The 14,176-nt window shown below is 41.1% G+C and overlaps 1 protein-coding gene across 4 annotated transcripts in view; it reads right to left on the reverse strand.

The window, feature by feature from the left end:
- Positions 1 to 14,176, reverse strand: part of fbxl17 (F-box and leucine-rich repeat protein 17) — a 230,662-nt gene that overhangs the window by 135,335 nt on the left and 81,151 nt on the right. For 3 of the 4 annotated variants that reach the window (XM_005919018.2, XM_042219500.1, XM_042219502.1), the window contains exon 8: positions 12,417 to 12,547. In XM_005919018.2, coding sequence (XP_005919080.1) covers positions 12,417 to 12,547 — 131 coding nt within the window. Of the gene's footprint in view, positions 1 to 9; positions 387 to 12,416; positions 12,548 to 14,176 lie in introns of those variants that run through there. The other variant, XM_042219501.1, reaches the window with a different exon arrangement.

Consider the following 14,176-nt stretch of genomic DNA (forward strand, 5'->3'; position numbering starts at 1 on the left):
CGCGCGCGCTACAGGGTCTATAGACCTCTTTTAATAGTGTTTGGCTTCTAGGGAATATGACAAGACCCTGGAGCAGAGGAGAGTTTAAATACTGGTTGCTTAGATGAAAGGAAAGATGTCACTGGAGAAGGTGGGAAGGAGAAGTGAGGAAGAGAAAACGGGTTGGAAGAAAAGGAAAGGAAATATGGATCCAGTGAACAGAGCAGGATGAATGAAGAGAAGGAAGAAAACATGGAGAGAAAAAGTAAGTCAGGGGGCGAGAATGTATAAGCCTGAGCAAATAGTTATTACCAGTCTCTGAAGGGTGGTGGCGTGAGCTGAATAGACTGGGACTTGGAAACCACTGTTACCGGTGGTGATAGGGGACCGCTTCACAGCCCTGCAATCTGACAAAGGCTTAGTAGGTAATGGAAGCAGAATTTCGGCAGCGAAAAAAGAAAAAACACAGGAGCTTTAGCACGCTATAAGAGCTGACCATCAGATAAGCCCAAAACCTCTTCAAGTCCAACAAAGTAAACGTTTAAACGTGAAAGATGCTTATCGCTCGAGATTTGTTAAATATCAACTTGAGGGTGAACACCTGAAACTATAGATGCAAACAATAACTGCAGAATATTCATTAAAAGTGCAGGACAGTGTTTAAAGAGTCTATTACCAGGCCACAGTCTCTACAGAATAGCAAGAAAGACCCGGCTTTGACCTTTGGAAACAAAACAAATCTCTTTCTACTGCCGGGATGGCATCTCGTCTCTGACCTTGTGATTGGAACTTTCAGTAAGGAAACACAAAAGACAAATTATTTTGAAGTCAGTAGGTCAGTTCCCGTTGGCCTTAGCAAAGAAACATGAACATTTGATACTAGAAAGTGCACAAACTAAGTCTAGTGGTTACCCACAGACTGATCAGAAAGCAGAAATACTGGCCTCAAAATCATCTCTGCAAGACCCCAGAAAACATTTGTCAGTAACACAAGAAAACAAGAAAATAAACAGCTGCAAACACACACAAACATACTGTACAGCTTGAGTTTTACTAAATGACAGCAAAGGCAACTTTCAAACTCGTTACTACCGAAATTAGAAAGCAGCTTTCCCACAGTTTTTGGGTCTGGTATCTGGAGGGTGTTTATGCACCGTTCTACTCCAGATGAACATTAAATTTGAGGTTCAGAAGTTGACGGCCTGATCAAACCAGACAAGCCATATGTCATGGCTGGGGCAGGTTAACCCTGACTGATCGAAAGGGGAGATGAGTTTGAGCAGTTTCAGCTTTTCTATTTGCAAAGTCCTCAGTTGGTCGGGCCACGTGCTGATCAGATGCATGCACATTTGCACAAATTTTACATATATATCCGACATTCATCAGAACACATTATGTACCAAGTCTTCATGAGATGAAGCCTAGTTTTAAAATAGCGGGGAAACCAGTGGAGATATGACTATAACAAAACAAGCTGCAGAATGAGTTAATGAGGGCAATTACTGTTGTTTAACCAAACGAACTGACTACACAACATGTAAGTTTGATCGTCACTTATCCCATTAACTGTTCATCTGTCCACTTCAAACACAGCCAGTGTTTTTCTGGGGACTCGGGGAAGTGCAGCTTAGACTTTGAAGTTTTTTGCATCAGAAGTCATTATACCTCAGCTAAAAGTAGTTTTCAGTTATACTGAGTCAAGTCAGACCGAGAGTGCAGAGTGATGGAGAGCCAACAGCCAACCAACACTTTGGTCAAAATGCGCTAAAAGTGGACTAACTAAGAGTATGAGTCTGAGAGAACATGCACAGACAGCTGCCACTGTGAATCCACAGGATCACCTATCGAAATTTTATGACTTTTATATCTTAGATTTTGTTCATCAAAAACTTTTACTGGCATCTAGCAGAACTAAATGAATGACTTGAGGCTTTTAGGAAGAGTTGAATGCACACCACTGTGGATATTTATACAGTAGACAGACTGACAGAGAGAGAGGAAACAAATACAAAAAGTATATATATATGTCCAGTATGAATTAAAGTGGTGTGGGGACTATAAGAGCATATAACAGCAATGAATCAGAGTTAACTTTCACATAGAACTATTTAGCTATTAATGATTTAATCAATTAACATTAACTGTTAATTATACATCTGGGTGAAAGGTAAAACAGTTGCTCGCTTTCTTTTCAGTGTTTTTATTTTCCTTTTTTTTCAGCTGTAGAAGTGATTTGTTAGTGAATCTAATCTGGGGGAATTTTGGAAGGCTTGTGTGTAAAGGATTTCGCAACCGCAGGGGAAATAAATTCACGACTGCTGAAAAGTTTCTTGATGTCTTTACTGCAGAAATGAAGCAGCGTGAAAATCTGTAAAACAAGACAAGACTTATGGTTGTCTTGGGCGAGGAGCTCAAAAAGAGAGTGTTATTAATGCTAACTGCCAGAATAAATGATTCTCAACACTTCAACAACCCGACAGGAGATGGCTGATAGACAAGACGTACATGTGTGTCTTTCCCTTTTGATAAGCAGACTTCCCCAAAATGTCCACTGCTGGAGAAGAAGGGGGTTCCTTATAACAACCATTTATAATTAGAGCAATACGCTGTGCTTACCTCCTCACCACTTGGTTCCAAAAAAACAAAAAAAACAAGGAAACTGGCCGATTAAGTCTATTAAACATAAATGCACTAAACCCAACAACTGCCCATTATTTTGGGTTATGCTTGCAGGGCTAGGATTTAATGAGGCCAAATTGTTCTGTCTTTTGTAACATTGCATAATATCTAATAGTCCGACCCAATTTAGTTTTAAACATTACTTTGAAATTATGTTGTTGTTGCTAAGCAAAAAGACTTACATGCTACAAATAGCTGGTGCAAGCCAAAGCAGGTTTTTTTCCAGTGCGCGAGCATGCTGCTGGCTTAGGCAGGCTTTCCAGAGGCTATGCTTAAGCACATGCATACCAAACGAGAGAAGAGGAATAACAATCAGCACTGTATTTGTCCCCAGGAGCTTCTAACACAAAACAGGTGAGCAACAATAGCAGTTAATAACTCCAATTTACTTTTTTTTATTCAAGTCCCATCACGGAGCACTGTTTAAAATACCAATTGGAAATAGTAAATCAGCCACGCAGCAAAAACCTTTTACCCCCAGAGACTAAGACACACACACAGATATCCCACCAAACAAATCAGAACAGACGCACAGTCCCCTTCATCCATTTAGTATGCTGCGATACTCACAATTTCTTTTCATGGTCTTTGGTGGAAAATGGCCTCCCCTCTTTTTCTCCGACACTCAAAACCCTGAGTAATTTTCTTAATCTGGGCCTGATTCCGTACATTTGCATAAAAATGTTCACTTTTGAGACTCCCCTAATAGAACATGGCTCTAATACGTAATTACTCTCCTCAATAGTGGCGGCTAATTACAAAGGTGTCAGACAAACAGGTAGCAGAGCTGAGGGGGGTCTTTGACACAGTGGCTGAGGTGCTAGTCCGCCACATGGGACAGAGCGGCTCAGTGGAAAGCAGTAAATTCATTTAGGCTGGCTTCATTAAACCCTGCTCCTTGGGCCCTGCATCATGCTCTCCCCTTTGCTCTCCCTGCTCTCATTTATGTGGCAGAGGATGTGCTGTGGGTAAGAAGAAGGCGTTCACACAAATGAGTGTAAGGCAGAGGGAATGGGGGAACGCTGTGGGGAGTAAAAGAAGGGAAGTGAGGAAAGGAAGGAAAGAAGGGAAGGAGCGCAGCTACACACAGAAAGAATAGAGCAATATAACAGAAAGCGCTGGTGGGATGGATCGAGGGAATGAGGACATGTGCTCATTTGATGATAAAAAAAATAAGGCATAAAGGGATGGGCATACAAAAGAATCATTTTGAATATGGCTTTTGTTTTATTCATCTGACCCAGCCTTTCAGAAGCCACAGAGAACAGAGGAAGGCAGAGAAAATTGCAGCTTTGGTCCTCAAACAGAGGCCAAATGCCAGGTCTCCAACATGGTGAAACAAGGACAGCAGAGCCCCGCGGTCTCTTTACCATTTAGATTATACTGGCTGCTTTCTGACCCCACAGTATGGATGACTATAATAAGCCACACCCCCTGCTGCGTACCACCTGTAAGCCAAACATCACCACAAAAACCTCAACTTGTGCAAAGAAATCCGAACTGCAAAAGCCTCCACAAACACAAACCACCTACTCTACTTGCCAAAAAAACGGAATTATACACAGTATGAACTTTCTATTTCTGCGTGAACTTTTTCAGACTCACTTCAGCACCACTACCTTTCATTTGCATCACCGTGCCCCTGTTCTAACAGAGTATGTCATCTCCTTCAGTGAGACCCCATAAAGTGCTGATGGCCACGCATTTCCACAGTGGAAGTGTTACCAACCGTTTTGTTTCCCAGCCAGCGGAGCACTTCATAAGAACATTTCTGTGCGATTACGTTACGTACTTGCGCGGCCGATGCACTGATTGTGAGTGACTCAAGTCACTTTTACATGACCCACACATCCAGCAGCTGAATGAACACACACAGCTCTCTGCGGAGGAGAAACAGAGATGCTGTCTGCTGCAGAGTCAGACAGTGAGCCCTAAGGCCAAAAGTGGTTAAGCACTCATTCACAGGGAGGCATCTACAAATATGCATACAGAAACTGCCACAATGGTCTGGGCACAGACCAAAGTTTCCATGCATATGCAAAAAAAAAAAAAAAAAGCAGACAGGCATGTGGGGAGGCACTGTTTTGAAGATGGAATAACAATTCCACAGAAATAAATAAATAGCAAGCGAGAAAAGTACTGAAGAAAATATAAGTGAAGAGGGGGAAAAAATCCCATTCAAACAAACTGCCTGAAATTCATTGAGTGTGAAAAACCATAAGAAAACCCTGTTTCGATTTATCATTTTATGAGATTACATATTCCAAACATGAACTGATCCCACATATGAAAACAGAAATTTAACCTTCAGCATGGAAATAATATGGGAATTTCAAAAAACCCACATAAATCATAAGAACTAGGGAACTGGATAAAGGCATAAAAATTAGATCAACATTGCAAACAAGACAAAATAAGATCAGAGAGAAAATCAAATGAGCAAAGATCACTACAAGGCAACCATCTGTTGGAAGACGCTCAATCTACATACATTTTACATCAGTGCAAAATTAGGTATTGAATGAAATTGATATTTTGTGTTCTATTGTCCTTTCCTCTTATTTCCCAGACTGGTAAGAGGTTACATTAATCAAAAAAATGCCTCTGCTCGACAAAAGGGAGCCTATACGTGAACAAAAAATTTAATTACTGGTGAAAGGTACTGGTCAAAATGGAACCAAAAATGTTATTGTCATGGATCAGCAATTTGGTTAGCATGGATTTTAGCTGGATTTCTGTGTCGGGCTTGTGACTCATTTTGTGAGATAATAGCACTTCGAGGACTGTGTCTAATGTGGTTGAACAGCTGTGTGATGCAGGGTTTCCCCCATGTAATGATTACATTTGGATGGAAGGTAAATTAAACGCTGCCAACATAAATTGCTGTTTAGAATTTAATGCAACACTATAACCCGGCACTCAAATGCGGTACTTAACATCTAATGAGCTTACAAAGCCCCAAGAATTTTTGGACCTTGAAAGATTGTCTTGCATCATGGCTAAAATGTCAGAATTGCATGACTTAACTCATAAGTTAACAAAGTGTTTGATACTGATTTATTATGCATTTATTATGCTTGTCTAGTTTTGAGCGCTAGGTGACTGCACAGGTTGCCCGGTAGGTGGCAAACTGTCTCCAAACCATTGCAAACTTAGACTGATTGCAATCGCTCTAAGACAAATTGGCAGTGCTTTGCAAATAAATGACTGTCATTAGATTGCAATTAACCTGTGTGAGTCAACCTGTGACGTGCTTCTTTACAATTGGGGATTCGACTTAAATGGCTCTTAACTGGTTGTATTCTGGTTATATTCGTATAAAAAAGCAAAGCTGCGGGACACCTGTGTCACTTTGAAGTCAAACTGCCGTCCTGTAGCAACTATGTTACTATTTGTGGAGGAATAAATGTTTCAAATGAGTATTTAACGTGATTTTCTGTATATGTAGATGGCAATGGACTGGTCATTTTTACTCATTTATTAAACTTAATGACTATATTATCACAAACAGATAGTATGTAAGTACCAACTTGACCCGATTAAACCACAAACTGAAAGCAGGCCGACTCATTTTGTTGCCATCTTAATCCGCCAAAACTGTTCTGAAGAGAGCAACTGACCACAAGTGGTCGCAGACAAGGTCACCACCTTCCAAGCAAGCATTTCAAAGACTAACTAAACGGTTTAAGTTCGTGCCTCGGTCAGCAAACACTGTTTTCAATGTCTGACTGTAGCAACACTGAGCATGTTTTGTTGTGTTCTTAGTAGTTGAGAAACAGTGATGTGGTTCTCACTTTTCAGCAACATGTTACTCGCCACTGTGACCTGTGCAAAGTCCAATCAAGGTTACTTTATTTAAAAGCATGATAAAAGTCAAAGATTACTCAAGGACCCTAACATTCAGCAGCTGTCTAGTGGCGTATCGCCAATTAAATCTCATGGCATCCAGAAATAACTTCATTTCAATTGCACTAAAGAGCCTGGAGTAGCAGGAGGACCTGGCATCATCCGCTAGGAAGATCAGACGCGAGCGCTAGAATATATTTAACTAATTTTACAGTATATATTTTAGTCAGTCAAAGGTCTGACTTTTCAGAACGTATGCAGAGAGGTGCAGGAAGCTGTTAATCTCGGATCTGTGCCTGAATACAACAGCGGCTCTCATGCTGCTGTAGTCTATAAGCTCCAGCTGCTTGCCTTCATTGTGTCTCTGCGCCGCGCCACAAATGTTTCTCCATCTCCGATACTTATCAAGGCATTGGAGTTTGACACTGCCATTACTCAAAATTAATAACCACGGCAGCATGTTTATCATAGCGCACTTTCACACCCAACCTGCCAGAAATAATCGCCTCGGTATTTGTGCACATGACAGAAAGAGAGAGAGCGAGAGAGAAGGAAAAAGACAGAAGAAGAAACACAAAAAGACAACTGAAGGGGAGCTGAAGTGTGAAAAAGAGACAGAGCAAAGAGAGCAAGAATTTGAGATGAAAGGCATAAGTGAGAGAGAAATGAAAATATGCTACATGCGTACAAGTGCTTCTGCCGTGCCTAATCCCTCTGTCTCCATTACAGCTCGTTGGTTTTACCCGCACCTTTTCTTCCCATCATGTTTGACAACAGGGCAATACTAGCTCTCCTTGTGTATTCACTCTGCTAAGCAGGACTCTGATCTCCACTGACAGCCAATCTGCTTCAACATGGCAGGTCCAAGCAAATAAAAAAAAGGGCCTGGCTTTTTAATTTACAAATCATGCAAATACAGCGGAGAGTCTGCCCCTGAGTTCTAGACTGACGAAAAAAATGATAACAACAAAGGAAAGAAGGTTTCTTGTTTTACATGCGTAAAAATACAGACGCAGAATGAGAGAAGCGGCAAGGACACTGAAGGCCCTTCAGCACCTCTCCTCAAATCTGGAGAGACAGGTGGTGGAAAAACAAGACAAGGACAAATGTCTGTCAGTCGTTGGTTTGGGCTCTGCTGACATTTTCCTTGGCATTTAAGAAGCTTCCAAAGGTAGAGGAAACCTATGCACGATCCAGTTGATCCAGACACTTCAAATCGCCTCTTGTTTTAGGATTTTTAGAGCTTTTCCACAGCTTCCTGATTTCTTTATGGCCGATTTCAGTAACAGGTAAGATAAGTTGGAGTAAGATGAAATCAGGGGATTTCTTCCAAAACTTCTCAACAGCCTGTTCTCCATACATGAATCTATCCTTCCATTTTCTGCCACTCATCCAAATTAGGGTTGCTGTGTAGTCAATATACCTAACATACAAGTTAGCAAATAAATAAAATTGAAATCACTGTTATTGAGCAAAAAAGAAAATCATGACTTACAAAACATTTTTAATTAAAAAAAAGACCTTTTCTTCTACTTGCAACAGCTATGTGTATGTATATGTATGCCGAAAGAAGTATCATAAATCAAGACAAGTATTTAACCATCATTCCCACTTTCTAAAAATAGGGTTGAACAGCGCTCAATAGAAACAAACAGATAGTGGCCAAACACAACGCTCCACTATGACTTTATTTACAATTGTGGTATTTTATCATTATTTTTATTCTCAACTACCGCCTCTATTAGTGCAGGCTTGCCTCCTTTTGTTAATAAGTAACTTAAGCTGAATGTAAACATTATAGAGCACTGATCATAGACTGTATTTAAAACACGGAGATCACCATCAACACCATCACATTTCCCACTGATTTTTGAACGCGTATTTTTATTATTATTATTATTATCATTGATAATATCAAAATCAAATCAAGAATAGATAAATACATCCTTTTTTACAATCCTTTTATGTACCAGACTGAAGAAATATTGGTTTTCTGGTTGATGTCGAGCATCTTAACATATAACATCTTTAGGGATTTGGAAGCCATACTTTTGGAGTAAGCCTCAAGCAGCCACTGGAGAATTTCGCACTTCCATGCAGGCTTCATTGTCCAGCCTACTAGGTTAAATCCCTGTTCTTGTTATATGCTACATCTTCAGGTAGATGTTTTTTCCATGTATTCCCACACTGGCCTTTTACAGCATCCTTAACTTGGAGAAATTCAACTAGCACAGGCCCTCATTTCCTTCACTGTGACCAAGCAAAGCAGAGCAGCCAATTTCCATTTAACACATCATTGATCACACTGATGTATCATGTCATCATCTGGATTGGGGAGGGTTTAACTCATTTGTGATCACTGCCAGGTGGCTGCGACGAAGGCTATTTGAAATGGGGCTTCAGTGCAAACACCCTCAAACCCTAAAAAGTTTTAAAAGAGGCGTATTTCTGGGAGAATGGGTCTCCAATTACTTCCTGCTTTACAGGCTCCTGAAAGTCAGAGAGGGCCCCCAGTCGTCTCTTATCTAGTTTGATTTCTGCGAAAGAGGGTAAAAAATAATGTAGAACAGCCAATTTGGGCCGTGATTTGTGATGCTCAGAAGTGACGGAGATATGCTGAGAATGTTGGCCTCGAGTAACAAAGCGAAGAAGGAATGGATGAATATTGATTCCCCTGTTTAAATGAAGCTGGCAGAAAGACTGAGATGAATAAAGGGAAAGAAACGGAGGGAAAGAACGCCCAGGCTTTTGGGAAATGCCCAACTTCCAACAATACAGATCTCATAAAATAAATGACTCACTTACTCCACGCATCTGCTTTCAGCAAAGACTACAGGCCAGCTGACCAGAGCTTGCTCACATGCACACACAAAAGCAGACGGACACAGCCGGGGTTGCACATAAATCTGAATGTCAACACAGGCCTTGTGTCCAGTTAATGTTAGCTGAACACTGGATGACTCTACTTTTTTTTGTTACCAGAACCACTGAAAACTCTGTACCACAAACGTCACTACAACACACTCCCACTCGCACACACACAGAAAGTCCTAAAGCGTGACATCATGTAGATCTTTTTTAATCTCATCTTTCATGTCATCATGCCTTAGCAGAAAAACTGCAGTCTGATAAAAGCCATATTTACAAACACAAAAACACTACACTATAAAAATCATGACAGCAGGAAAGAAAGACTTCAGATAAAAAAGAATCTCCGCACACAGACACAAACAACAACACACAGTGGTAACAAAAAAAAAAAAAAAATCACAAATTCACCACGCACCAAGCACCAGAGAATAAAGAAAAACCGTTTAACTTTGACACTGTTCTCAACTTGGATCTAAAAAGTGAGCGCTGCCATTTGCTCTGCCATTCGGCTTTGATCATGACTCGCTCCCCATTTTCAAACGCTGTGACATTTGAAAAACACAATCCCACTTTGTTCTCCTATCATCGCTGGAAGAGGATACAGAGAAATAATAGGGCCAACACTGCCCACCTGCAGAACATCACATCCTCTCTCCCCAAGAAATGACAGTGACCAAAAAATAGGCGTCCCACTGTCGCAATCTGCCCATCGGACTGTGACGATGGGAAGTCTATATTTGGTCATCATATCTCGCCTTCGTACACGGGGAGGCAGTTTTCCGCTATTACTGAGGACAATGGTGGAAGCAAGATGACACGGTGTTTTTTTCATATTTTTTTTATATTTCTTAAGACGAAAAACAAGAAAAGGGGGGGGGGGAAAAAGACTGGAGTGTTTTGCCTCCTACTGAGCTCCATCTCCCCAATGGCCTCTTGTTGGGGGCAAATTGAGCCTGGAAATAAGGGGTCATTTCCTCTGCCTGTTTACCTGTGCACAGCACACTGTCATCAGTTTCAACCACACACACAGGCACAAGCTGACCTAGCTGTACCCTCGGAGCACTTACGTCAGAGAGGGTTAAGACAGTTTGGTCTTCACTGTGACAACAAGTCAGAAACCTGTGTGTGGAAGTATGTATTGGCTTCTCCAACAGCAGTAACCCAGATGGCCTGATGACCTTGGGACTGGCAGTCTGTCTGCAGCTGTAAGATATCATAAAGCCACAGTCTAGTCTCTGATTTCCTGCCAGACTTGTCTTGTCCATCTATCTACCTGCTATCTAATTCATACTCTAGTTACTGATTAAAGTTCTTATTGAGTCACAGCGCTAATTTTAGTCACAACACAGGAAATAAAATTTCTGTCACATTTGAATATTAAGGCTTTGGTAATATATAAAAAAGGAAAATCTGTTGCTGAGCAGAAATTTAGGCATTTTTAAAAAAAAAACTTAATCAAAGCAAAGCAGCAAGATTCTTAATTCTGCCTGAAAATGGCTCACAACATTTTACTCACTTACTTACTCTTCTTCTAACACTCAACTACATCACGAGATTCGTAAAGACTCATGCATAAAACAGCAAAGGGAATAAGAGGTGAGGAAGCAGAGCAGCGTCAAGGCAGCAAGCATGTAGGATTCCTACGCCACTAATGGCCCACCTCAGCCCACCATCTCTGCTTCATTCATAAGTCAACAGCACACCTACTGTATGCTGCCACACACACATACAGAACAACCTAGTTTTATCTCCCACACAGACTGCCAAACACACGCACACACACACCATTTTAAATTCCAATATTCCCACAGGTGATTCAGACAAATCCAGTCAAGCACACACACACACACACACACACACACACACACACACACACACACACACACACACACACACACATATCTTCAGTCCTTCAGCCTCTGGACCAATGCAGTAAATATCAATATGCAATCATTGCAGTTTTGAATCGCTTGAGGCTGAACCTCTGTGTGCACAAATGTGCGTTTGAAAAGGAAAAAAAGTTGGTAGCACAATGCGCTCCTATAAGGATCCCACCAAATTCCACGATTTTCAATCGATGAAGGTAGCTAAGTATTACCATAACTTTCCTACCACACGTCTGCTGTAAACTCAATAATTCAAGAGCGATTTCACACGTGCACATACACACACATGCGCACGCATGCTCGCCAGCCTCCATTGTTGCTACGCATCGTGGTGCATTCAATATTGTGCTCACACTCCTAAGACAGAGTGGGAGTACAGTCTGCAGAGAACCCTTGTAGATCAATAGATTAAAATAGAAACGTATGAATAAAACACAAGCTAATAAATAAAAAAGGAGATGGTTTACTCTTGTTGTCACATACAGTACAAGCCCTGTCTCACATTTGAGTGGAGAGAAAAAAAAAAAAAAAAAAAGAAATGGGGAAAGAAAAGGATGAGAGCAGGAAATAGCAAGAAATAAAAAAGGGAAAGTTTTTGTTGCTCTTTTAACTTGTTTTTAATTCGCAAGTCATTCATTTCCTATGTGTGCATAGTTGTACAAGTATGCACACATAACTGAATGAATGCACAAGAAAAAGGAAAAAGTGATCTCATAAAACTAATAAGTCAATAAAACCCTCCAAATTTACTGCTTATCAAATGCGTAATCGCAATTTTTCTTATGATTCCAGACATGACATTTACTTTCCTTTTATGACAAAAAGCCAAATCCCCATAAAAAGACCGCATTTTTTAAATTATTTCTTTTAAGGCCCTAATAAGCCATTAGTCAAATAATTTAGTGGGAGGGGGCAGAGCAACTGAACCTTTTTTGTTGGACTTTTTATGTGAGTATTGGCACAAATTGGACGTTTGACACCACTTTTGGATAATAAATCCATTTTTGAACTCATTAACTGCAACAAAATTTCTGCTCCTATTTTTTCCCCACCCAAAGTTTGTGTTGCAAACTTGGCCGTCAGCATGCACCGAGATGGTCCATGCTGACTCAGCGGCTGCGACGCTGTGGTCCAGAAAGCACTTTAAAGACATACCTGTCGTTGATGCTCCAGTTCAGGCAAAGGTTGAGAGAGCTGAGGTTGCGACATTTCCTCACCACTTCCATCACCGTCTCGTTGTTGAGCTCCGAGATGTGTCGCAGATCCAGGACGCTCAAGTTACGCAGCTGCAAGAGGCAACACACAAAACCGTTTTCAGGATTTGGAAAAATGATGCTGAACAAAGCAGACGGGGAGCTGTTCAGAGCAGACAAAGAGCAAAATATTTCAATCCAACTTACAAAAAGTCAGAAAGAAATTCCTAAAGAAAAGCATGTGCGATACGCAAGCTGTGCTAAATTACATACACGGTTTTGTTATATTCCAAAGAAATGAAGAAGTTGTATCTCTATATATACTGAGTAAACTTGTATTTTGCCACGTAATCCAAAAAAAAAAAGAAAAGGAAAAACTGGGAAAAAACACCCAGCAGGAACACAAAACAAAATCTAACCAGGCAGATAAATGCTATGAAATTGCTTGTGGTTACTGTTTACAATTCTGTGCCGTATGCCTGGTGTGAGGGGGTTTTGAGCCAATATGAGCATTCACTTTCCTTCTTCCTTTTATCTCTCCGACTTTCAATAATCCCACTTTCCGATCTGAATACCTTATAAGAGGGGGTTTAGATTAATCCTCCAAGCAAAATCTTTACTTCCTCACACCCTCTTACAAACCCAAATTGAAACACTATTCAACAAGCGTGCCTGCACGTTGAAATTACCAAAGGCTTTTCCAGGTGTACTTTCTCTCATACATACCCAAATGTGTTTAAGGCACAGGTGCACATGTACACACTCAAACTCATGCACACATCGGGGATGCAAGATAATAGAGGTATGATGTTCCAACCAGCCGCCAGGGAGGCGTAGAGGTAAATGTCACGGCCGAGGCTAAAGAGAAAACAAGCTTACACTTGCCGTTAAGATCAGTGAGCCCTATTGTCGGCTCCATAGGCATGACATATACCTACCAGCATGAAGTCACATGGGGGGAATGGATAACCACGGCTCGCTGCGTGAAGTAAGCACACATGTAAACGCTCTCCCCTTTCCCCACATACCGAGAATCAGACGTGCACACTGAGTGCAAACAAACACGCTAAGGATGCTGCGCAGCGCTGAAAGTAATAAAGGAGGCTTTCAAAACCTTTACTTCTGTCGAACCGCTCCGTTTCTCTGTTCTTCTGTAGCCTCTGGCTTTTCTGTCACTTCTCAGAGAAAATTGGATCCACACCTCTTGTGATAAAAAGATCTGCTTAGGCATGAAATAAACATGAAACGTTTTTTTTTTCCCCATCATATCCTCACCCGTGAAAATATGCTTAGATATACAAATGAAATAAACATTAGACGGCTTGTGTGTGCAAAGGTAGGTCAAGAATGTGGCAGTAACCATCAGGGACAGCTGAACTGACATGAAAAACAACAGTAAGTAATGAAAGGGGGAAAACCCCAAACTATGTGGTTTATCATAGATGTTCACAAAGACAGCACACAGAAACACACAAACCCACATTTACACAAAAACTGTCATGTGCCCCTGTGGCCGGCGTTGGATCGAAGTGCTAAATTATTCATTCAGGATGGCGCTGATCGGGGCGTGCGTGCCAGTGTGTGTTCGCGTGCGTATGTCCATCTGGCTTGTCTGTGTGTCTCTACTTGGTTTACTCATGTGGGAACACAAATCTGCTCAGCATACTTCGAACCTTGATGTAGGGCTAAGTGACCAACACCCCAAATATTCACCACAACAGA

Source organism: Haplochromis burtoni, unplaced genomic scaffold (assembly GCF_018398535.1).
Source record: "Haplochromis burtoni strain Fernald_Lab_line unplaced genomic scaffold, NCSU_Asbu1 Contig_34, whole genome shotgun sequence".
NCBI classification, from domain to species: Eukaryota; Metazoa; Chordata; class Actinopteri; order Cichliformes; family Cichlidae; genus Haplochromis; species Haplochromis burtoni.